Source organism: Danio rerio, chromosome 21 (genome assembly GCF_049306965.1).
Source record: "Danio rerio strain Tuebingen ecotype United States chromosome 21, GRCz12tu, whole genome shotgun sequence".
Taxonomy (NCBI): Eukaryota; Metazoa; Chordata; class Actinopteri; order Cypriniformes; family Danionidae; genus Danio; species Danio rerio.
In genome coordinates, this window is record NC_133196.1 from 49,510,001 (window position 1) to 49,533,671 (window position 23,671).

General features: G+C 38.4%; 3 protein-coding genes across 5 annotated transcripts in view; 2 read left to right on the forward strand and 1 right to left on the reverse strand.

Annotated features, from left to right (window-relative positions):
• Window positions 1-10,344, reverse strand: part of ppp2cab (protein phosphatase 2 catalytic subunit alpha b) — a 12,212-nt gene extending 1,868 nt beyond the window's left edge. Inside the window, exons 1-6 of the mRNA NM_200911.3 lie at window positions 10,030-10,344; window positions 5,822-6,031; window positions 3,141-3,314; window positions 2,833-2,922; window positions 2,595-2,756; window positions 2,210-2,328 (exon numbers count right to left, since the gene is read on the reverse strand). Coding sequence (NP_957205.2) covers window positions 2,210-2,328; window positions 2,595-2,756; window positions 2,833-2,922; window positions 3,141-3,314; window positions 5,822-6,031; window positions 10,030-10,131 — 857 coding nt within the window. The 5' untranslated portion in view covers window positions 10,132-10,344. The remainder of the gene's footprint in view (window positions 1-2,209; window positions 2,329-2,594; window positions 2,757-2,832; window positions 2,923-3,140; window positions 3,315-5,821; window positions 6,032-10,029) is intronic.
• ddx46 (DEAD (Asp-Glu-Ala-Asp) box polypeptide 46) overlaps window positions 1-23,671 on the forward strand; it is an 800,864-nt gene that overhangs the window by 318,250 nt on the left and 458,943 nt on the right. The window lies entirely within an intron of this gene.
• Window positions 12,702-23,670, forward strand: ube2b (ubiquitin-conjugating enzyme E2B (RAD6 homolog)). Of its 3 annotated transcripts, none has more exons than XR_012396524.1 (7): window positions 12,702-12,847; window positions 15,643-15,723; window positions 16,330-16,355; window positions 18,069-18,158; window positions 18,261-18,349; window positions 20,128-20,445; window positions 22,594-23,670. XR_012396524.1 is itself a non-coding variant. In NM_001002747.1 (7 exon segments), coding segments are annotated over 6 exon segments (459 nt in total). In that variant the 5' UTR covers window positions 12,702-12,803; the 3' UTR covers window positions 20,257-20,290; window positions 20,347-21,758.

Consider the following 23,671-nt stretch of genomic DNA (forward strand, 5'->3'; position numbering starts at 1 on the left):
CTCACTTAACGGTTTAAGAGACATGTTTAACGCCCCATTCACACAGGGCGTCAGCGTCAACGCTTCCCATTCACTGTGAATGGGTGACGTCAGGCGTTGCTGAACTGCATTGTGGATTCGTCGCCGCCGCTTCAGAGGTGTTGCTTGCTGCAGAAGTTGGGACTAGCTCAACTTTTCAAGCGCCGACGGAAGCGTCAGCCAATCAGATCGCAGTATGCAAATACACCAGCTAGACAGTGGCCTATTGCTGACTGGATTTCATTGGCTGATGCTGCTATGACGATCGCTTCAGCCCCAACTTCAGACACGCCTTCAGTCAAGCGTTGACGCTGAAGCCCCGTGTGAACAGGGCGTAAGGGATCATGTGCAGCATCATTAAGTTTTATCATGTATAAAGCACATTTTCCCATCCACGTATGATACTTGAGTGGAGATCTCTCCTAAACATCGGGATCAGTACTCTGTATCAGCCGATCACCATGATAAAGGAACCGGTACTCTGTATCAGCTGCAAAAATCTTGATCGAAGCATCCCTACTATTTACACCTCAAAATGTAGACGAGCGCATTCACGCAGAAATATTGGATTTATTCTAAAGATGATGAAGTGCACTTTAAAGGCATGTTGATCACGTCACACACTCAACAGCAGGAGCTCTGCTCACACAGCGGAAGGGGCGGAGCTATAAGATGTTGGGTACTTTGTTTTGTGTTGAATCTGGAAAGGGCGAGGCAGTGGCGCAGTAGGTAGTGCTGTCGCCTCACAGCAAGAGGGTCGCAGGGTCGAGCCTCGGCTCAGTTGGCGTTTCTGTGTGGAGTTTGCATGTTCTCCCTGTGTTCATGTGGGTTTCCTCCGGGTGCTCCGTTTTCCCCCACAATCCAAACACATGCGGTACAGGTGAATTGGGTAGGCTAAATTGTCCGTAGTGTATGAGTGTGTGTGGGAATGCGTGTGTGGATGTTTCCCAGAGATGGGTTGCAGCTAGAAGGGCATCCGCTGCGTAAAAACTTGCTGGATAAGTTGGCGGTTCATTCCGCTGTGGCGACCCCAGATTAATAAAGGGACTAAGCAGACAAGAAAATGAATGAATGATGATGATTGAATCTGGAAAGTCCTCCTATGCGAGTGATTATGGCGCCTCCTGATGGTGAACGGGTTATACTCATGACTGCTGATATTTGGAAGTTTGGTCATTTTTTTCCGTAATTCGGCAACTGTTAAACATCCGTTTAGGAAACGGTTTGAATTTCCGTATAGTAAAAAAAAGTTAGTGTATCATTCAGGACGACACTAAAGTGCAGATGTGCCTTTTGGGATGCAGTGAAAGCTTCTTCAGCTATCAGGCTCAAGGCTTGAAACAATCCCTAGTAACTCTTCCGGCTGCAATCTTCAGTGAAGGTCATCAGTTCACCGCTCTTCACAGAGTCGAGTGCAAACACAGATACAGACACTGCAGTGTTTAAGAGCCGTGTAGATCAGTGCATCACTCACATGTCAGCTCATAGACCGACTAGCTGATCAACGCAACTTTGAAATACTCCAGTGTTTGTGTTTGCACTCTGTGAACAGAGGTGAGCTGATGACTAGGCCCACCCCGATTTTTAGCCCATCATTAATTCTGTTTACTTGAGTAAATGTGTGTAAATCTATATTTATTCAGTTTTTTAATTACAGTAATATTATTGACTAATGTAAAAATGTTCATCTGATTAATGTACAATGCAGTGTGTACAGTATTATTTTCTGTCTTTTCCTAGAGATATCATATGAGAGACTTGCTTTGTTTACCACATAATGTGATTTGCATTTTAAATATCAAATACAAGTTTAAAAGATCTTATTTTTTATTTCATATATTAAGATTTTAGTTATGATACTCCCAAAATAATTCCGCGGAAATCCGCAGATTTTTACCAAAATTCTCCGCAGAAAACAGCATCCGCAGATTCCGTCTGGCCCTACTGATGACCTTCATGGCCAATCACAGTCATTTCTGCTGAGCTTCTGAACAATGGTAAATCAGCTTTGTTTGTTTAAGGATGCGCCCAACAGCGCTCGAATATGATCAGGAAATAGACGCTTTTAAAATGTCAGTACTGATTGATGCAGAAACTCGATGCTTCTGACAGTCCCAGCACGAAGACTCAACAGCTCCGGGACGGCAGACAAGCTTTTTTTTTTTTGTGATCCCTGATACTGTTCACTTACAAAGAGTACTTGAGCGTGTCGTCCAGCTCCATGATGGCCGCCTGATTGCCGCAGCGGTAGCAGTAGTTCGGCGCGCTGAAGATTGTCACCACATTACGATCATGGCACCAGTTGTAACCCTAAGAGGAGAATAACACACTCTCATTATAGTTCAACAGCATATTCTGACATCATTTATTTCACTTTGATCTTAAATAAGCTTTTTATTTGTTAAATATGAAAAGTTAAACGAGGACGCTGATTACATTATGATGTTTGTGGTGAATTAAGTCAAGTGAGGACAGGGTTTACACTGAATTCAGCACAGTTACATGTGGACAGGGTTTATATGATGGTGTCTGTGGTGAATGAGGACGGGGTTCATGCTGTATTTAGTTAAACGCACCTCCATCACCAGCTGATGAGCTCTGGACACCAGCGTCAGGCCGTTGGCATGGTTGAAAGTCTCAGAAATATCCTGGCCAAAGGTGTATCCCGCACCTCGAGGAGAAATGCCCCATCCGCCGCGGTCATCCGGGTCTGACCACAGTAAATCACACATGGGGCCCTGAGGAGGACAGCACACACTCATCAGCCTCTGCACTCAAGAAACGGGGATAAAACGAAAAGACAAATAAATGTACCTCATGAGGAACTTCCTGCAAACGATCCAGCGCTCGGATGTGATCCAGAGTGTCTATGGACGGCGACAATCCTCCATGAAGACAGAATATCTGCAGAGCAACACATTCATAAAACTCAAAGGTACACAAAACAAAAGGTAAACCTGATTTTACCCACTGTGATCAGTGCCTTCAGGGAAATCAATAAATCTGAACATCCACTGAGATCAGACTTGTCAAAGGTTTAATGAACTATAAGATCAAGTGAGTGTCTGAACTGTCAATGATTAATTGTGAATAATAAAACCTCCTCCTGTGGATTGACGTACCTGTCCATCTACCAGGGCAGTGAGGGGAAGGTAATCGAAGAGGTCTGTGAAGAATTTCCACACGTTTGCATTGCCGTATTTCCGTAAGCACTCGTCATAAAAGCCGTACACTTGTGTGATCTGCCTGCTTTCGTGGTTTCCTCTGAGTATTGTGACACGTTCACGGTATCTGACCTACAGCACGAAGACAAAGCAGTGATTAAAATATAATATTACAATAATACATGAGAAAAGTATTAACATTTATTTATATTTCTATTACGGTCCACATCAGTTCATGACTCAGACGTCATTGCAATCGTTTACTACAAATTTTGTAAAAAATAAATAAATAAAATAAAAGGTTTCCAAGAGCCGGAGAGACTGAAGATTAAGCAGATTTATATGAACAGCAAATCTGTGGCGCAAACATACAATAAACTAGAGCTGCACGATACTGGGAAAATATGCAGTTTTGTTGTTGAGTGTTGCGATAATGATATTTCTAACGATATAACCAATTTAGATTTGACTAAACGACCTATGCATGCAGCACCACACAACTGCTTGAACCAAACTTAGTTAAACTCATTGAACTTCCCTGCGTTATGGATATTGCACATACTATTATCACGATAATGATCATTTTTTAATACTGTAAACACCATTTTGAGGACATTTGTCTGATGTTGTTTGATATTCACTTGATAAGTGTGACGTCCAGCGAAGCGGCTTCCGGGTCCAAGCGCTCTATTCAACTGTATGGGGAGACTCATGAAATTGTAATAATAAACGTTTACAAAGCGATTTAATACTTTCGAAAATCACGATCGCAGTATATATGTTCATGCCTAATATCCAATGGCCAGAAAGTGATTCATTTTTTTTATAAATTGTACAAATTTTGGTATTTATTATGCAGCAAGCCCAGAGATTGTTGTGTACACTATGATTTTATGTAAAATAAACTCTAATGTGTGATATGAATAAAAAGATCATAAACAAATAATTTCTCAACTCAAATGAATGGCAGCTTGGACCCGGAAAGAGTATTACACGCGTCACCAACACGTCACCACTTAACAAGCGGATAGGGCTGAACAATAGATCATCTGCGCATCGACATCACAGTGTGTGGATCTGCAATAGTCAGACATTAGATTATTTATTTATGATTAGGTTCAAAACATTATTATTTAGAATTATTTATACAATGATGAGCCTGTTATTTTATATCTGACTGTTCCATTTCTGCACTTGAATACTGTTAGACTCTGCAGAAAACCATAAAGCACGGTTTATTTGTTTATGATTGATATTTATTATAATTTATGCAGATGCACTGCTCAGAAAGACAAAATGACTGGATGAAATCTTTCCATACAGAGCTACTCAAATCACCTGGTGAAACTGTATACACCTCGCAGCAAAGCAATATATCGTGCAGCCAATGTTTGATGAATTCAGTTTAGCAGTGCGATGATTAATCTGGATGACTATCGATTCTCATAAACAGACTACAACAGCACAGCAACAATAATCAAATTGCCTGTTTCTTTTTTGTTTTAGTTTGTAAAATCAGTCTGATCCCACCAGTTGGAAAATGCATCAAAGCTTCTTTTTCCAACATTAGGGCTAATTTTCTGAAGTTTGTTGTGTTGGTGTAGACTGTATTCTCCTTGCCATTCGGTCTTCATGTTTGAGCAAATTGTTGGTTTCAGATCCAAAGCATAAAGTGGACAAATGTTGGGGTGTGTCAATAGTGCTTCTTTTGTCTACTTCCTCATTGCCTTTGATTCCAGCAAAACCAGATATCAAAATCACCAATCAAAAATCCTCTTATTGTATTGGATTATTGAAACGGACAGGTTTCTAAATCTGTAATCAAAAGAAATGTTCTTTGTTCAGCAGAATATATGTTTTCCAAAGCCAAGATAATAGCAAAAGCTCCCTCTGCAAAAACTGAACTCAAGTTGAGAACATACAGCTGAAGTCAGATGATGTTGAACAGATTCAGGAAATGTTCACAGTATGTCTCATATTATTTGTTCTTCTAGAAATAGTCTTATTTGTTTTATTTCAGTTACAATAAAAGCAGTTTTACATTTTTAAATGTCATTTTAAGGACATTATTATTAGCCGCTTTTTTCTCGATAGTCTACAGAACAAACCATCATTATACAATAACTTGTCTAATTACCCTAACCTGCCTAGTTCACCTTATTAACTTAGTGAAGCCTTTAAATGTCACTTTAAGCTGTATAGAAGTGTCTTGAAAAATATTATTTACGGTCATCATGGCAAAAATAAAATAAATCAGTTATTAGAGATGAGTTATTAAACTATTATGTTTAGAAATGTGTTAAAAGAATCTTCTCTCCATTAAACAAAAATTGGGGAAAAAAATAAACGGTCTAATAATTAATGGGGGCGAATAATTCTGACTTCATATTCCTCTTTATGGTGGTTCATCACAAACACTGATTCTTCTGATCTGGAGTGATATTAAAGGTCAGTTTCTGAAAGGCTGATAAAATGTGCATTATCTGTCAGCGTTACTGTACAGGATTGACATTTTAAGATTTTAAATTTAAGAATTTTTTTTTGTTTTTAAAATAAAACCATAAACATTTAAATGTCAAATTTAATTCAAGTACTTTTACATAGTGTAGGAATAACCCTGACTAAACTGCGCCTCTTACTTTGAGAGCGACGAGCAGCGAGACGGTTTCCACAGAGTAATAGCCTCGGTCCACATAATCTCCCATGAACAGGTAGTTTGTGTCTGGAGACTTTCCTCCGATTCTGAAGAGCTCCATCAGGTCATGAAACTGGCCGTGAACATCTCCGCACACGGTGACCGGACACCGCACCTCCTGCACATTCGACTCCTTCGTCAGGATCTCTTTAGCCTGCAGAGAAAAAAAAAACAGCATCACAACCATCAGATTCCTGACCTGTTGATTAGGCATGAGATGATAACTGCTTTCAAGCTTTTCCCCGGTTTGGAAACTCAAAAGTTTTAAAACTGCTTAAAATATTCTGTTATGTTGTTCCTAAGGTGTATGCTAGTTGTGTTTTTTACAACTGTTTTATTTCATTAGGGGCAACAGTATCACCGGCTGAAAAGGATCCTCCACATCATGAGCTACTGGTCAGCCTACAATTCAGGAAACATCTGAAAAACAAATCACCTATAAAGCAACATCCAGCTGCTGTAGAGCTGAACTGTGCAGAGGTTTACTGTATATCCACAGAAGAGACGGATCTCCAAAAACACCTTTTCAAGATGCAGAGAAATCTGCGTTTTACACTAATGAAGACAGCAGAAGACAATCATTTACTTAGATTTCAGAGCAGTGAACAGGCTAAAATAATCTGTCAAATGTTTCTTAAAAATAAAATATATTGTGTTCAATGGGGGAAAGTCGTTTATTAACCAGACATTTAATATGAGCTGAGCTAACTAAAGTCATCTGGAGAAATAATTATATTCATATCGCAATGAATATAGCAGAAAAACAAAACATTACAGTGTCAGTGTTTCCATTATTGCACAGAATTAGTTACTTTAATATATATTTTTTTATATAGTTATATTGTATTATTTTATTAAACAAATAAAACAGATGTTATTGATCTTATTTTCATGACGGCATGTCTTTTCTCTCTGCTCTTACATTGTGATATTAATGCTGAAGTGAGAATACAGAAAAAAACCTGCTCAGTTTCACATGTATAAATTTGAACAAACGCAAAGGAATTATATCTCCATAACAGCAGCATATGAGACTAGTACAGACTAGAATGCATATAAATAGAATGTTTTGCTCTAAACTTCACGAACTGTCTTTAAAAATAGAGATGTTGCAAATACCACTGCAAAATTAGAGAAAATACAGCATATAATGTCATTTTAGATCTTTATATTGCATGCTGAAGAAAAACATTCCCTTTCACTGTTTTTATCAACTGTTTAAGCTTAATCCACAATATCGAACTGAACAATCGCTTAAAGAGCATACACCTGCATGAAGACAGTGGACATTTGGTGGATTAAAACAACACTTCTACTTCGTATCAACTAAAAATCATCTTAATATTACCAGGTGAAAATGGGTCATAGGAAGATGCTGACTAATATAAAGTCTTACGTCTGGACACGTCACTGGAACTGCATTACAATCAGGGCTGTGATCAACTCTCCTTGAACAAACAGAGCAGCAGCATACACTGTTCTAGTAAATTTACACACTCACTGGACAGTTTCTACATGAAGTACGAGCACTTCTCTCTTTCATTTCCTGATCAAGCTTTTTCTGAAAACATTATTACTGTGCATCATGCCATTATTATCAAACTCAAGTTCTGCAAAGCATCCACACCCACGCACACAATATAAATATCAGAGATACTCTAGATCAGGGGTCACCAACATGGTGCCCGCCTGTTGCCCGGAGGTCTCTTCTAAAAATAGCTCACCATAGCGCCACTTACCAGTAAGCTCCATCTAATATAGAAGTAATCATTTAAAAAATGTTCATATTTGCAGAGATATATAAAAAATAAAGTGTTGCACATTGATACATTAAATACAGGGTATTTCCTACCCTGTTAAATCATTGTTGAAATTTGTTATTCGAGAAGTGTTTATCAAACTGGTAGCCCTCCACATTGATCGGTACCCAAGAAGTAGCTCTCAGTTTCATAAAGGTTGGTGACTCCTGCTCTAGATCAATGGTTCTCAAACTGTGGTACTAGTGGTACACAGGCTTCCTTACAGTGGTACGCGGAGGAATGAAATATGTCATGTACATGCTTAACACATATAAAAATTTATCAAAAAATTATGTATATAATATGCCATATAGCCTATATTTGAGGTCTTCTGCCCTGTTCTTTAACGGTGTAGAGGTGTAGCTGCTTTACTGGGCCTACTATGCTATTGTATTTTAATACTGCTCATTTTGGTGGTACTTGGAGAGACAATTTTTTTTGAGGTGGTACTTGATGAAAAAAGTTTGAGAACCACAGCTCTAGATAACTCTAAAATGACAGACACAGATCAGCTCAATAAAATAGTTTTAATAAAATCCTAATACATTAACTTGCAGTTACTTCCAAAACAATCCTACAGAGCATCTAATACATAAATAACTTCAGTGCAAATAAAAATTAAATAGGGCTCTCATATACTATAAAATAAAACATTATAATCATTATTTTTAATAACATTTTGTCTGTTCACTGGTTATGAGATATTATATAGAATAAAGCACTGACATCAGCCGCAACTCTCCGTAAACATATTTCAATAAAAAGCTATTTAATTAATTCTATTTCATAAAACTGTTCGGTGATGCGTCTGCTTTTAAATCTACTGGTTATACATTTTAATTAATTATTTGTTAATCAAAAGAGAGCTTACAACAAAACTGAAAATTCTGTCATTTCATTCACTCACCCTTTACTAGTTGTAAACCTGTTCTAACTGGTCTATGACTCCCACAGTGTTTGTTTTTCCTACTATGGAAGTATTGTCTTGCTTTCAGAAATAATATGTCATTAAGTTAGTTTTTCCTTAAAACAACCCCATTGGCAGATTATTTAACTTGTTTTAAGGAAAAACTCACTTAATTTTGGCATATTATATCTTAAAACAAGACAATATGTTTTGCGTGTCTAGAAAATTCTGCTTGATTTAAGAGTTTTTAGATATTTGGACTAGAAACAAGAAAAAAAGTAAGAAAAGCATTTATTGCAGTGTAAGCAGCACTATTTAATTAACTGTACAATGTTGTACTGTGATAGTGAATGTCTGATCATGATATGATTACCCTATTTATTTGCAAAGAATTCTTTCACGCAATTAAGAAGGTGAATGTCTTAATATGCGAACATAAAACCAACTTTAGCCCAAAGTTGTTTAGCCATTTTATCTTTTGATGGAGGATTTTGTTCTTAATGTGCAACAAACAGAGCTGGAGTACAAACCCCACTGCAGCACCAGAGGCCAGCCAGGCAGAATGAGCGATCAAGACCTCCATCATTCGTCATTTACACCTCCTTGCAGACTTTGGCCAAATATGTTGGACATATAATATGTGTAGAATCTCAGTACTGTGACAGCGAGTACAGAAGCAGATCACCGACGCCATTTTAAGACTGAGGAAGAAGCTGCTCGCAGATGCGGCGGGTTTTAATTACCAGATTGAGGTAAAGTTAGTTTAATATTCGCACATTCAGGTATTCACCATCTTTGTATAATTTCATTAAAGCATTCTTTGCAAACTCTAAATAGGGAAATCATATTATCAGTCAATGACGGTCAAAGTAAAGATTGTTGACAGCTAATTAAATAGTGCTGATGTTGTCTTGAAGTCATTCTTACATGTTATTTGAGGACCAATATTCAAAGTAACGTTAGCAGTAAGTTATAGAAAGAGCGTGTAACAAGTTGTGCACACAACAGTAAGTTATGTCATTATAATTCATCGATATTAGCCTTTTTAAATTCTACTTTACCGTGTCCCATTTAACGCCAAATCCGAATGTGTAACCATAAAACCAACTTTATGCCAACTAATAATGTAAACACCGGAAAACCTGCACAGAACGAAATATACTCTGTTAACACTAAGGTTAAATCACAATATACTCCCGTAGAATCGAGATCATCAGTGAGGCTAATATAACAGCATAACCTCCTAATATTCGTCTCAATTGACTTTCTATAACGATTTAGGACAGAAGCGTCGGTTTGTGTGGTGTTTAGTGAGCTAAACATGAACAGTCGTAGTTTCGCAGAGTCTGTTTAAAAAAACCGCCGCCATCTTGTAAAGCTGCGAAGAACACAGGGGAAACGCAAAATCGCAGAGCTAGATTGTGTAAAAGTGTTTTGTGGTCTCACCTTTTCACAGAGGGTTTTAACTTGAGTTTCTGACAGCTGTTTGCACTCGTTGAGCTGCTCGATCCACTGGTCCAGCTCCTTCGCGAACGCCTTTTCCTCCATGTCTGTTTTTAACGTTGCTCTTCTTCACGTAGACTGCTGATTTCTCTCCGCGAATGTCCACCCGGTGTACCTGGTCACTGTGAGGCGCACATGTGTCCTGGATCCCGAGAGAATGAATCTGAGTAGCCTCGGTAAACCGAACTGAAGGAGAGGATCCCCGGGAGGAGAAGCGCACCGCGGCCTTCCGTCCCGCCCTGAGCCTGTGTTCACTTTAGCCTCCAGCCAAAACCGGCGCGGCGATAATTGGCTGCTCACTGCTGCGCATGTACGACACTCCTCTGTGATTGGACAGCCGCAGCGCTTCTAGCTTTCTGACTGGTTCGCAAACACGTCGTCGGGCGTTTTCCTTTACAGTAAAAGGATAAATCTGGAGAAAAAGCGTTTACTTTACAATTATGTGTAGCATATTGATCATTATAGAGAACCGAACCTGCAAAAAAAGTATATATATATATATATATATATATATATATATATATATATATATATATATATATATATATATATATATATATATATATATAAAGCTTCCAATAAATTAATTAATGCATTATTTCCTTCATTTAATATTTTTAGCATTTATTGTTAATTTATATACTATTATTTTGAATAAATTTATTCTATTATTTCATGATTATATAATAACTGCTTGTAATTATTTAATTATTAATTTCATATATTTGTTTTTCCATGCATTTGTATATTTTATTATTTAATAATTGTTATATTGTTTTGAGTGTTTATATTATATTAATTATATTAATTATATTATATCATATTATATTATATTATATTATATTATATTATATTATATTATATTATATTATATTAATTATATTATATTATATTATATTATATTATATTATATTATATTATATTATATTATATTATATTATAGTTTACCAGTCAGCTTTTAGCCCCATAAAAGACTGCTTTGTATGTATTTTTCTTGTAATGTGTTGTAGATGTTCTTTTGTTTGTCTGTCTCGGTTGCTGAATTTAGTCTGTGACTGAATGCTCAAAAACTCATTGTGCATGCAGAAACCAAACTGGATTACAACATTCAGTCATTCATTAATTCATTTTCATCCACTTATCCAGGGCCGGGTCACTGGGGCAGCAGTCCTAGGGGAGAACTCCAGACTTCCCTTTCCGCAGACACTTCCTCCAGCTCCTCTGGGGGATCCCGAGGCGTTCACAGGCCAGCCGAGAGACATAGTCCCTCCAGTGTGTCCTAGGTCTTCCTCGAGGCTTCCTCCCGGTGGGACATGCCTGGAACACCTCGGTAGGCATCCATGAGGCATCCGAAACAGATGCCCGAGCCACCTCAGCTGACTTCTCTCGCTGTGTAGGAGCAGCCGCTCCACTCTGAGCTCCTCCCGGGTGACAGAGCTCCTCACCCTCTCTCAGCTCCTTCTTTACCCCAACGGACCGGTACATCGACTGCATTACTGCTGCCGCAGCACAGATCCGCCTGTCAATCTCACACTCCATCCTTCCCTCACTTGTGAACAAAACCCCAAGATACATGAACTCCTCCACCTGGGGTAAAGACTTTCCTCCAACCTGGAGATGACAAAACCTCTTTTCCAGTAGAGCACCATGACGCCATGACGGGGCCCCACTCTGGAGCCAGGCCTGGGATTGGGGCTTGTATGCGAGTGCCTGGTGGCTGGGTTTTTTCCCACGGAACCCCGACGTGGAGCAGCCTGGAACCATCCTCCCGCTGGCCCACCACCTGCAGGGGAAGCCGTAAGGGGCCGGTGCATTGTGGAATGGGGTGGTGGTCAAAGGTTAGGACCACGACAACCGATTGTCAGAATTATTACAAATAATAGCAAAATCAGAGCTTGGAAATGCAAACTGATATATTCTACTGCACACTACATTAAATAAATATATATTATATAAATATTTATATTATATATGAAATAAAAGGAGAGTTCAGCCCAAAAAAAATCTATTTAAATCCATAGTATAAACACAAATTACAGTCAATTGCTATTGGTTTACTCCATTCCTCATAACATCTTATTTTGTGTTCGGCACAAGAAAGAAACTTCTGCAACAAGTGAGGAAATGATGTCATAATTTTTAATGAACTATCCATTTAAACTATTTCAAATAAAAAGGTTGAATCATTTTGCACAGTAATGTTTATCACATTTTTAAATAGCACAGAAGAACACTGCAGCTGTTTAAAGCAGAATATTGCAGACTACAGAAAACATTTGATTTAAAGCAAGTTAAATAGACACAAAAACCTTTTATTGAAAAGGAATAAAAATAAATTAATAATACAAAATAAATAACTTTTTTATTTTTATTGTCGTCAAGTGTTGAATATAGATGACAATATGCAAAAATGAGAATATCCAATAAAATATTAATATAAATACAATAACAGGGGATATCATAATAGCTTAAATTATTCACTTATAAACCTAGCGAGTTTTGCTTTATTATTTTGTTATAAAAATACACATATAAAACACTTTAATAAGCATATATATAAAATAAACAAATAATAAACAACAGAGGAAAACAAACCGCTGCGGCTGTTGCCAGCCAGGTCGCTCGTGACGTCAGCGGCGCGTCACACCTCTGATCCTGCAGCTGCCGCTCATCTGCTCGTTTTATCAAACAATATTGCGTTATTAAACTATTAAATCATGTCAACACAGGCCAGACGAAGACTCATGAGGGACTTCAAGAGGTTTGTGTCTTCATTTCATTTTTACGCGCTCGGAAACGGCGAGGAATGGCTTTAGACTGTCGACTAGCCGCTAGCAGCGTTAGCAGGGCCTGTGCTGCTGCCGTTGTTTTTACCACAGAGTACCAGAGTACAGTATCAGCAAACAAAACCTCAGCACAGAAACACAGATAGCGGGCGTCAGCTTGTGGAGGTCAGCCCTTTATAACTAGTTTGCGGCCTACTGTACATTAGCTTCACTGTGAAAGATGGAACAGCTTTGCATTGTGCACTTGCGGAGTATTATTATTTAAAGAGGAGCAGTGCAGTGCCTTTAGTCGATGTGGATTCACGCATTAAGTTACTAATGAACAATACATGTCTTACAGAATTTATACTTCAAAATAGTACTGATTGTTGCTGGTTTATGCTCATCTCAGGTGCCGCGACATGTATTATAACAATCATTTTAATTCAGGTAGTATTTAATGAAAAGGTGTAGTTGAACATTACAGTAAATGTTAACATTGGAGTGATGATATCCTTGAGCAATGTAGGATAGAGAGAAAGAACATGAGGGAATATTTGTAATTAACATAAACTAATAAAAACAATTATATAAATTAAAACATAAAAATAATAAAGTAAATAATAATAATATAGTAAAATAAATCAAATCAGCTGAAAGTTGCTGCAGGCTTTGCATGAAACTGAATATTGAGTAGGGGGCGGGGTTTATTTTGACTCATTTGTTATTGGCAGCAAACTAACGGTTGGAGCCTGGAGGGGCTTGACTAAACATATGGCGTTATATATTATATTGTTTTCATTTAATTTAATTTTCCTTTAGCTTAGTCCCTTTTTTAATCTGGGGTCGCCACTGCGGAATGAACCGCCAACTTATCCAGCATATGTTTTACACAACGGATGGCCTTCCAGCTGCACCCCAGTACTGGGAAACATCCATACACACTCATTCACACACACACTCATACACTATGGACAATTTAGTTGATCAATTCCCCTATAGCACATGTGTTTGGACTGTAACCGGAGCACCCGGGGGAAACCCACACCAACACGGGGAGAACATGCAAACTCCACACAGAAACACTAACTGACCCAGCCAGGACTCGAACCAGGGACCTTCATGCTGTGAGGCCACAGTGCTGAACATTGCGCCACCGCTGTTGCAGAGTAGAAGCTGATGGGCAGATTTTGATTAAAGATTACCAAAGCAGATTTTTCAGTGGAATAATGTGCATGAAGTAGTTCTACTTATTTAATAAATCATTTAACTTGGTTAATAACTACTCTGTAAAAAGTATAGTTATTAACTTATTCAGTTTAAATTTGAACTCATTTGAGTCACAGATGGACAAACCTCACCACTGAGTTACATTCCTAAAAGCTGGGCTGTCCATATAAGATCCAGATGTGGTTTAAAACAACCCGGTATTTAATTTGAGTGTAGAAATGAACTGTAAGCCTACCTTTAAACTAACCCGAACCTGTGTAGTAATTGGCGAACTGGTATTAGTAATGTAAGTTAAATATAAATGATCATTAAAGTTCTAAATAGCCCCGCCTTAAAGAACTGACAGCCCCGCCCTAAGGGACTGATGATAGCCCTGCCCTTTAGGACCAATAGCCCCACCCAAAGGACTGATAGCTCTGCCCTAAAGGATAGATAGACCTGCCTTAAAAGACTAATAGCTCCACCCTAAAATACTAATAGCTCCGACCTAAAAGACTAATAGCTCCGACCTAAAGGACTAATAGCTCCGCCCTAAAAGATAGAGGTCCTGCTTTAAAAGAGTAATAGCTCCACCCTAAAGGACTAATAGCTCCGTCCTATCCGTCCTAAAGGATCAGTAGTCCCACCTTAGAGGATGAATAGCTTTACTCTTAAGGACTAATAGCCCTGCCCTAAAGGACTAATAGCTCCATCCTAAAAGACTGATAGCTCCAGCCTGAAGGACTAATAGCTCCACCCTAAAGGATCAATAGTCCCACCTCAAAGGACTAATACCTCCACCCTAAAGGACTGTTAGCTCTGCCCTGAAGGATAGATAGCTCCACCCTAAAGGACTGATAGCTCCACCCTAATGGACTGATAGCTCCGCCCTAAAGGATCAATAGTCCCACTTCAAAGGACTAATACCTCCACCCTAAAGGACTGTTAGCTCTGCCCTGAAGGATAGATAGCTCCACCCTAAAGGACTGATAGCTCCACCCTAATGGACTGATAGCTCCGCCCTAAAGGATCAATAGTCCCACTTCAAAGGACTAATACCTCCACCCTAAAGGACTGATAGCTCTGCCCTAAAGGACTGATAGCTCCGCCCTAAAGGACTGATAGCTCCGCCCTAAAGGATCAATAGTCCCACCTCAAAAGACTAATACCTCCACCCTAAAGGACTGATAGCTCTGCCCTAAAGGACTGATAGCTCCACCCTAAATGATAGCTCCACCCTAAAGGACTGATAGCTCCACCCTAAAGGACTGATAGCTCCACCCTAAAGGACTGATAGCTCCACCCTAAAGGCATTCCATGTGACCAGAAAATGTTGTTTAGAGGGGGTTTTGATATTTGATTAAAGATTATGAGGGCAAAATAATGTTTACAAAATAGTGAAGTGCACAGATACAGCGATATAACCAGCGCTACTAAACACACATAAACATAACAAGAGTAAATTCTGATTTCATGTCGACTAGAATAGATTGTTAATACAGCTGAAACACAGATACACGCACACAGAGAGAGAGAGAGATGAGCTTTCTCAATATATCCCCTTGCTCTTATTTGTTTTCAGACTTCAAGAAGACCCTCCGACCGGCGTGAGCGGCGCTCCTTCAGAAAACAACATCATGCTGTGGAACGCTGTCATTTTTGGGTATGTTTGCTGAGATTTAAAGGCACAGTTCACACACAACTTGAGCATTCCCTCGTCATTTACTCGCACTGAGGAGTTCTGTTGAACACAAAAGAAGATATTTTGAAGAATGCTGGAAACCTGTAACCATTGACCTCCATTGTATTTGTTTTTCCTACAACGAAAGTCAGTGGTTACAGGTTTAGTGTATAAAACAATAAAGAAACTCAAAGGTTTATAACCACTTGAATAAGAGTAAAAATGAAATACTTTTACTGTAAAGTTGATTTAATAGATTGTGTTTAATACTTTAATACTCTTTAATTGTGTAGTTATTAGTTAATTACAATGTGTTTGCCTTAAATACTGTAAATAAATTCAGCAGTTCTGTATAAATCAGTTGAGAGACACAGAGGAAGTGTACTTTGTGATATAATTATGTAGCCAATTTATTCTATTTGTAAGTAATTTACAAGGAAAGTATCATTTATCATGACGATTGCTCGTGCTTTATAAACAACAGACAGAAATGAGTTCTGTGCTCTGCCAGTTCATGATGTTAATCTAGAACCTTTATTTCTTTTGCTGTTCAGATTTTTACTCAATAACTCCTCTGTTTGCTTGCAGGCCTGTAGGAACTCCCTTTGAGGACGGTGAGCCTTACATTTCTTTATAATTGATTTAGCTGATCAGTCTGTTGTTCATAACCAGCAGCTCAATCAGTCAACAGTTAATGACTCACTGATCCAAATGATGCGGTCAGAGCGAGTCTCCAATTATGGACTCACATATTCAGAAAATGTTTAATTAGCTAAGAGGATCAATAAACACTGGAATAAATGCATTGTTAATGTTAGTTTATGTAACTATTAAGTACTCTGTTTCTGTCTGAGTTTGAAGGTTATTCCACTTGAGTGTAGTGTGAGGTCTATGAAGATGGATATAGTTCATAGCCCCTTCACACAGTGATACCGGTAAATATCTGGAAAATTTCCGGAACGACTTTACCGGTATATTCAAAAAAGCGCTGTTCACACAGGCGAGGACGTTACAGAATCTTTCCAGAAAAGAGCATTCACACATCCATTCCAAAATAGCGGTAAAGTCTAAACATCATTAACCAGAAATAAGCTGTAAACGGCTGCGCTTGTATTTATAAACATTTGACTACATCACAAACTCTGTGGATGATCAGTATTGTGAACAACTCCGATGAAAACACATAGAGAAACACTTTTGCATGTGGAGATGTTCGTAATATGTGTGTGTGCTGGCGCTCACTGGCTGTTTCACAGACACGTAAAGCTTGAAGGTAAACAAACAACGGCTTATCATAAGCATCTTATTGATGATTATTTACACGGTTGGCATTGAGAAGAACATATAAACGTTATCTGCCTAACTTCTAGCAGCTAAATGTGTCTGGGACTATATTTAAAGGCTTTTATTCTCATAAACTGCGCGGACGTGAAGGCGTCTGACTGTTCTGATTGGCTAAAGCAAACGTCTCACGTTCTAGACGTGCACAAGCTCTTTCCGGCAATCTTCCTTCTGCGTTCACACAGCGCAGCATTCCGGCAATAACCGGTAATGTTACAACTTCTCTTTCCGGAAAATAGCCAGAACGAATTTACCGATATTTTCAAAAAGGGCCTGTTCACACATACACACCTTTCCGGAAAATTGCCGGTCATTTACTGCAAAGGTGTGTATGTGTGAAAGGGGCTCATGTGTCTGTGTGGACAGTGCTGAACATCATGCGCACAAAAGGCTTAAACACACACACAACAGTGTACAACACAAACACTCTTCTTTCTTTACAGCAGAGGTGTCAAACTCAATTCCTGGAGGGCCGCAGCTCTGCACAGTTGAGTTCCAACCCTAATTAAACACACCTGATCAGACTAATTGAGTCCTTCAGGCTTGTTTGAAACCTACAGGTAAGTGTGTGTGAGCAGGGTTGGAACTAAACTGTGCAGGGCTGCGGCCCTCCAGGAATTGAGTTTGTCATTCCTGCTTTACAGTTTAAAGCATTGTTTTTATTTATTTATTTATTTTTTATAATTATTTTTTAGGGGTTTTCACCTTTATTGATAGGACAGAGGAGATATAGAGACAGGAAAGTGTGGGGAGCAGAGATAGGGGAAGGATCAGCAAAGGACCTCAAGACGGGAATCAAACTCGGGTCGCTGTGAGCACCTCGGTGCTATGTGTCGACGTACTAACCACTAGGCTATTGGCGGCGACCAGTTTAAAGCATTGTTTCCTGACTAAATGTGGCGTGTCTTTATTAAAGCAGCACACAGGCATGATGAAAGGTGCTGTAATGGTTTGGTGGATGTGTTCATCTCTCTCTCTCTCTACAGGAACATTTAAGCTGGTTATTGAGTTCTCAGAAGAGTATCCCAACAAGCCGCCGACGGTTCGCTTCGTCTCCAAAATGTTTCACCCCAACGGTGAGCTGCTGTGTGTGTGTGTGTGTGTGTGTGTGTGTGTAAATGAGGATCTGCGTTTGCTGTGTTTAACTGCTGTGTGTGTGTGTGTGTGTGTGTGTTCAGTGTATGCGGATGGCAGTATATGTTTAGACATTCTCCAGAACCGATGGAGTCCCACATATGACGTCTCCTCCATCCTCACATCCATCCAGGTGATTCTCTACACACACACACACACACGGAAACACACACGCATTTACTACAAAATTTTTAGCTTCACACATACACACACACACACACACACACACACACACACACACACACACACACACACACACACTCAATGCATTGGTTTGGACACTTGTAGCTTGTTAGTCAGGGGTCAGAGGTCATAACCTGAGCATTAACTTATGAACACTTTGCCTCGGTTTCACTTTCTAAATGTACAGTTAAACTCATTAGCACTTTCAGGAATGCCTGTTCATGTGCTCTCATGGCTTTGCAGTCAATTAATGTGATTATAATGGAGGCCAATGGGGAAAAAACAGCATCAACATCACCACAGGGGGCTCAGTCTGCCCAGAGTGTGTTATTAAAGCATTTTCAAAATAAAATTTGTCTGCAAAACTCACTCTGTCTGCTGAAACACAGAGAAAGCTGTGACCAAATGAAGACTCAAAATCAGCCCAGAGTGCATGAGAATGACCCAGCAGCACACAAGAGTTAAAAATCCATCAGATGTGTCAAGTTGAGATAAACATGAAGAGCATTTAAAACCTTAAATACAAAGAGTCAAGCTGTAAACTCTGTGCTGCTCACTGAGATGTTTCAGAATAGAGACAGACGAGCGCTAATGTGCTCAAATATACACCCCCTGACAAAAGTCTTGTCGCCTATGCAAGTTTTAGGAACAGCAAATAATAAGTTGTCTTCTAGTTGATGATTTGGTGTCAGAAGTGTCTCTATGAAAGGTGAAGGCCTCTATATGACTCTTATTTGAGCACAATAGTATATGATCATGTCTTGATGTTGACTGATTTGATGAGGACAGTGCGGTCTGACTCTGCTCAGACTAAAGTGTCATCACTGAACAGAAATAATGTCCAGTATAGAATATAAAGTCCTGCTGCAGTGGAGACAGAATGAATATTGTGTCTGACTCCATCATGAGCTTGGAGGACTGCATCCATACATCTCTGACATGACTCACATCACTGATTAATAAAGTCATCTGGAATGAAGAAGAAAGCCTTCAGCAGGATCCCAGAGCTCATCAAGAGTCTTTGTGTTCATCTTTAACGCCTCCTCCTTCATCAGCTCAATAATGTTGATATCTGGTGACTGGGCTGGCCAATCCTGGAGCACTCTCTGCTTTCAGGAGCTTTGATGTGGAGGCTGAAGTATGAGCAGGAGCGCTATCCTGCTGGAGAATTGTCCCTCTCCTGTGGTTTGTAATGTAATGGGCAGCACAGATGTCTTGATACCTCAGACTGTTGATGTTGCAGATCTCTCCATACTGAATGACCCCCAAACCATGATTTCTCCTTCACCAAACTTGACTGATTTCTGTGAGAATCTTGGTCCATGCTGGTTCCAGTAGGTCTTCAGCAGTATTGGTGATGATTGATGCAGATCAGCAGATGATCCAGCAGAGGAATCCACCTTCTGACACTTTTACACACGATCAAATAGAAGTCCAGTTGTTATTTGCTGCTCTTATAACTGAGCTCCACCACGAGACTTTCATCAGGTAGTGTTCACGTGCCAGTAAGAGTCCTGTGTGTACCTCCTCTACATGTTGAATGTTTCCTCAATTGTGAGGAACTTGAGTATGATCCTCTTTCCTCTACTGGAATGTGTTGTTTTGCATAATTAGCTCACTGTGTGTGTGTGTGTGTGTGTGTGTGTGTGTGTGTGTGTGTGTGTGTGTGTGTGTGTGTGTGTGTGTGTGTGTGTGTGTGTGTGTGTGTGTGTGTGTGTGTGTGTTCAGTCTCTGCTGGACGAGCCAAACCCGAACAGCCCAGCGAACAGTCAGGCGGCTCAACTGTACCAGGAGAATAAGCGTGAATATGAGAAGAGAGTTTCTGCCGTGGTGGAGCAGAGCTGGGTGGACTCATAACACATTAAACACACTCTCTCTCTCTCTCTCTCTCTCTCTCTCTCTGTGTGTGTGTGTGTGTGTGTGTGTGTGTGTGTGTGTGTGTGTGTGTGTGTGTGTGTGTGTGTGTGTGTGTGTGTGTGTGTGTGTGTGTGTTAGGGCTGCACTATATTGGACAAATCTGACATTGTGATATATAGATTTTCTGAGATATACAGCTGAAGTCAGGATTATTCGCCCTCCTGTGAATTTCCTTTATATTTCCCTCATGATGTTGAGCAGATTCAGGAAATGTTCACAGTGTTTCCTCTAATATTTGTTCTTCTGGAAAAAGTCTGATTTGTTTAATTTGGGTTAGAATAAAAGCAGTTTTTAATTGTTTTAAAGTCATGTTAAGCTCAATATTATTCACCCCTTCAGCAATATTAGTGTTGGATTGTCTCCAGAATAAACCACTGTTATACAATGACTTGCCTAATTACCCTAACTTTACCCTAATTACCCTAGTGAAGCCTTTACATGTCACTTTAAGCTGAACACTAGTGTCTTGAAGAATATCTAGACTAATATTATGTGCTGTCATCATGGAGAAGAGAAAATAAATCAGTTATTAGAGATGAGTTATTAACACTATTATGATTAGAAATGTGCTGGAGAAATCTCTAGAAATTAGGGACAGACATATACAGGAGGGTGAATAATTCTGACTTTAACTATATATATGTATATATAAATATACAGTTTCATCAGATGAGCTGAAAACTGCTATTTGAATAGAATATTAATAAATGAGGGAGACTGGGATGATTCTGAAGGTAATAATTCATGAAATGTAATAATCAAATGACAGGCGTAGATAAATACTATAGAGAACTGAAATGAACAGTGCTTTACGGTTTTCAGGACAGTCGAATAGTATTCAGGTTCAGAATATGAATAATCAAATGTAAAATAACACTGCAGTAGTCTTTACTGTATTAATAATTCAATAAAATGATTCTTTATTAAAGTTATAGATGGTCAAATGTGTGATGTGCCTGAACACTCTCAGGCCTTAAAACCATAATCCTTCACTCATGTTATGGGTAACCTCTGCAATAACGACACACTTCTCATGTGCTCTGGACTGTTTTCCTTGGTTAATTATAATCAGAACTCAACTCATAGATCCTGCAGTGTGACTCTAGTAAACGTGTGCATTGCAGGATCCATGCTGAAACCATATATTGTGCAGCCCTAGTGTGTGTGTGTGTCTGTCTGTCTGTCTGTGTGTGTGTGTGTGTGTGTGTGTGTGGGGCTTATTTATTTTTTTAAGTGCATGGTAAGTTATATTGCTAACAACATCTGAAACGTACCATTGTTGGTTTGAGGAGTTTAAGAGGTGCAGATTTAATCCCTGAACATCTTTAGAGATGCGCTGTTAAAGGGACAGTTCACCCTCAACATCAAGACTCTCATCGTTTACTCATCCTTCACTTGTTTATCAGAGAAAATAAACATATTAAGATATATATATATATATATATATATATATATATATATATATATATATATATATATATATATATATATAAAACAAACGCGCAAGAAGATATTTTGAAAGATGTCAGAAACTTGTAACCATCAACTTCCATTGTGTTTTTTCTACTGTGGTACAGGTTTTTGTAGGGTTTTCTGTAGTGCAATATGGTAAAGATTCAAACTATTGACTTCCATTGTTTATTTATTTATTATGCAGCAGGTTTAACTATTAACATGATAAAAAGAAGCAAAACAAAAGCAGAAATTGGGATTATTTGTATATAAAGCATTGACTGTTATTGGTATTAGATGTACAGTTGAAGTCAGAATTATTAGCCCCCCTGAATTATTAGACCGCTTGTTTTTTCCCCCAATTTCTGTTTAACGGAGAGATTTTTTACAACTCATTTCTAATCATAATAGTGTTAATAACTCATCTCTAATAAGTGATTTATTTTCTTTGTCATGATGACAGTAAATAATATTAGACTAGATATTCTTCAAGACACTAGTGTTCAGCTTAAAGTGACATGTAAAGGCTTCACTAGGGTAATTAGGGTAAAGTTAGGGTAATTAGGCAAGTCATTGTATAATGATGGTTTGTTCTGTAGACTATCGAGAAAAATATAGCTTAAAGGGGCTAATAATATTGACAATAAAATGGTGTTTAAAAAATTAAAAACTGCTTTTATTCTAGCTGAAATTAAGCGAATAAGACTTTTCCCTAAAGAAAAAATATTATCAGACATACTGTGAACATTTCCTGAATCTGTTCAACATCATCTGGAAAACATTTTAAAAAGAAGAAAAAATTCAAAGGGGGCGAATAATTCTGACTTCAGCTGTACGTCTCTAAACCCTGGATGTGTTTTGAGTTTAATAATAAACCATTGCAATTATAATTTAATAATTAAGTTTGTAGAAAACAATTCATGCAGTGTGTATATAAAGTAAAATAAAGGGAATAATTAAAAAAGGAGAGAAAATTGCAGAATAGGAAGAAAATAAGAATAAAGGTGAAAGATCACAGAAGAAATGTTTATATGTAATAGACACAGTACAGATTATTTATTAATAATTCACTCACTATAAATAATATAAAGGGAATAATTCAAAAGGAGAGATAAAATAAGAATAAAGGAGAAAAAGAGGAGAAACATATACATAATAATTAAACAGATAGAGGAAAGATTATGGAGAGGAAAGGGGAAGATATTTTGAAAAGAAGAGATTTAAAGATATGCTGAAAACCCAGCCTGATCTCACGAGAAAACGCAAGTATTTTTACGTTTTGTCTGTTTAGTGGCTAAATCGTACAAATTCCTGAGTTCAGTCGTACGATAATGTACGATTTTAAAAAGGAGGCGTGGCACCTAACCCCACCCCTTAACCCAAACGTTATTGGGGGATGAGCAGGTCGTACTAAATTGTACGAATTAGATTATACGAATTAGCCACTAAATCAAAAAGTTACGAATTGCCGTGAGATTGTGTTGGAAAACCTGTAACCATTGACTTTTATACTTAGAAAAACAAATGCTATGGAAATCAAGTTACAGGTTTCCAACATTCTTCAAAATATCTTAATTTATATTCAACAGAAGAAACTGATTGAAGTAAAAAGTGAGTAAATGATGACAGCTCCAATTTCAGTGTGAACTAACCCTTTAACACAAGTGAAAACAGCCGCTCCTGATGATGATGATCCCGTCTGCTCTGGGAATCTTCCTCTTTTTCTAATAATCTGTATTTGCCGATATTCTTCTGCTCGGTGTGTTTAAGTAAAGGGCCATACTGTGGTGTTGAGGGATCTTTCCAGAGTTACTTTTTGTGAATTTATCATAAGAGAAGACATTTATACTTCTAATATGCTGTATACAAAACAAATATAATAAAACATTTTGCAGACACGGAG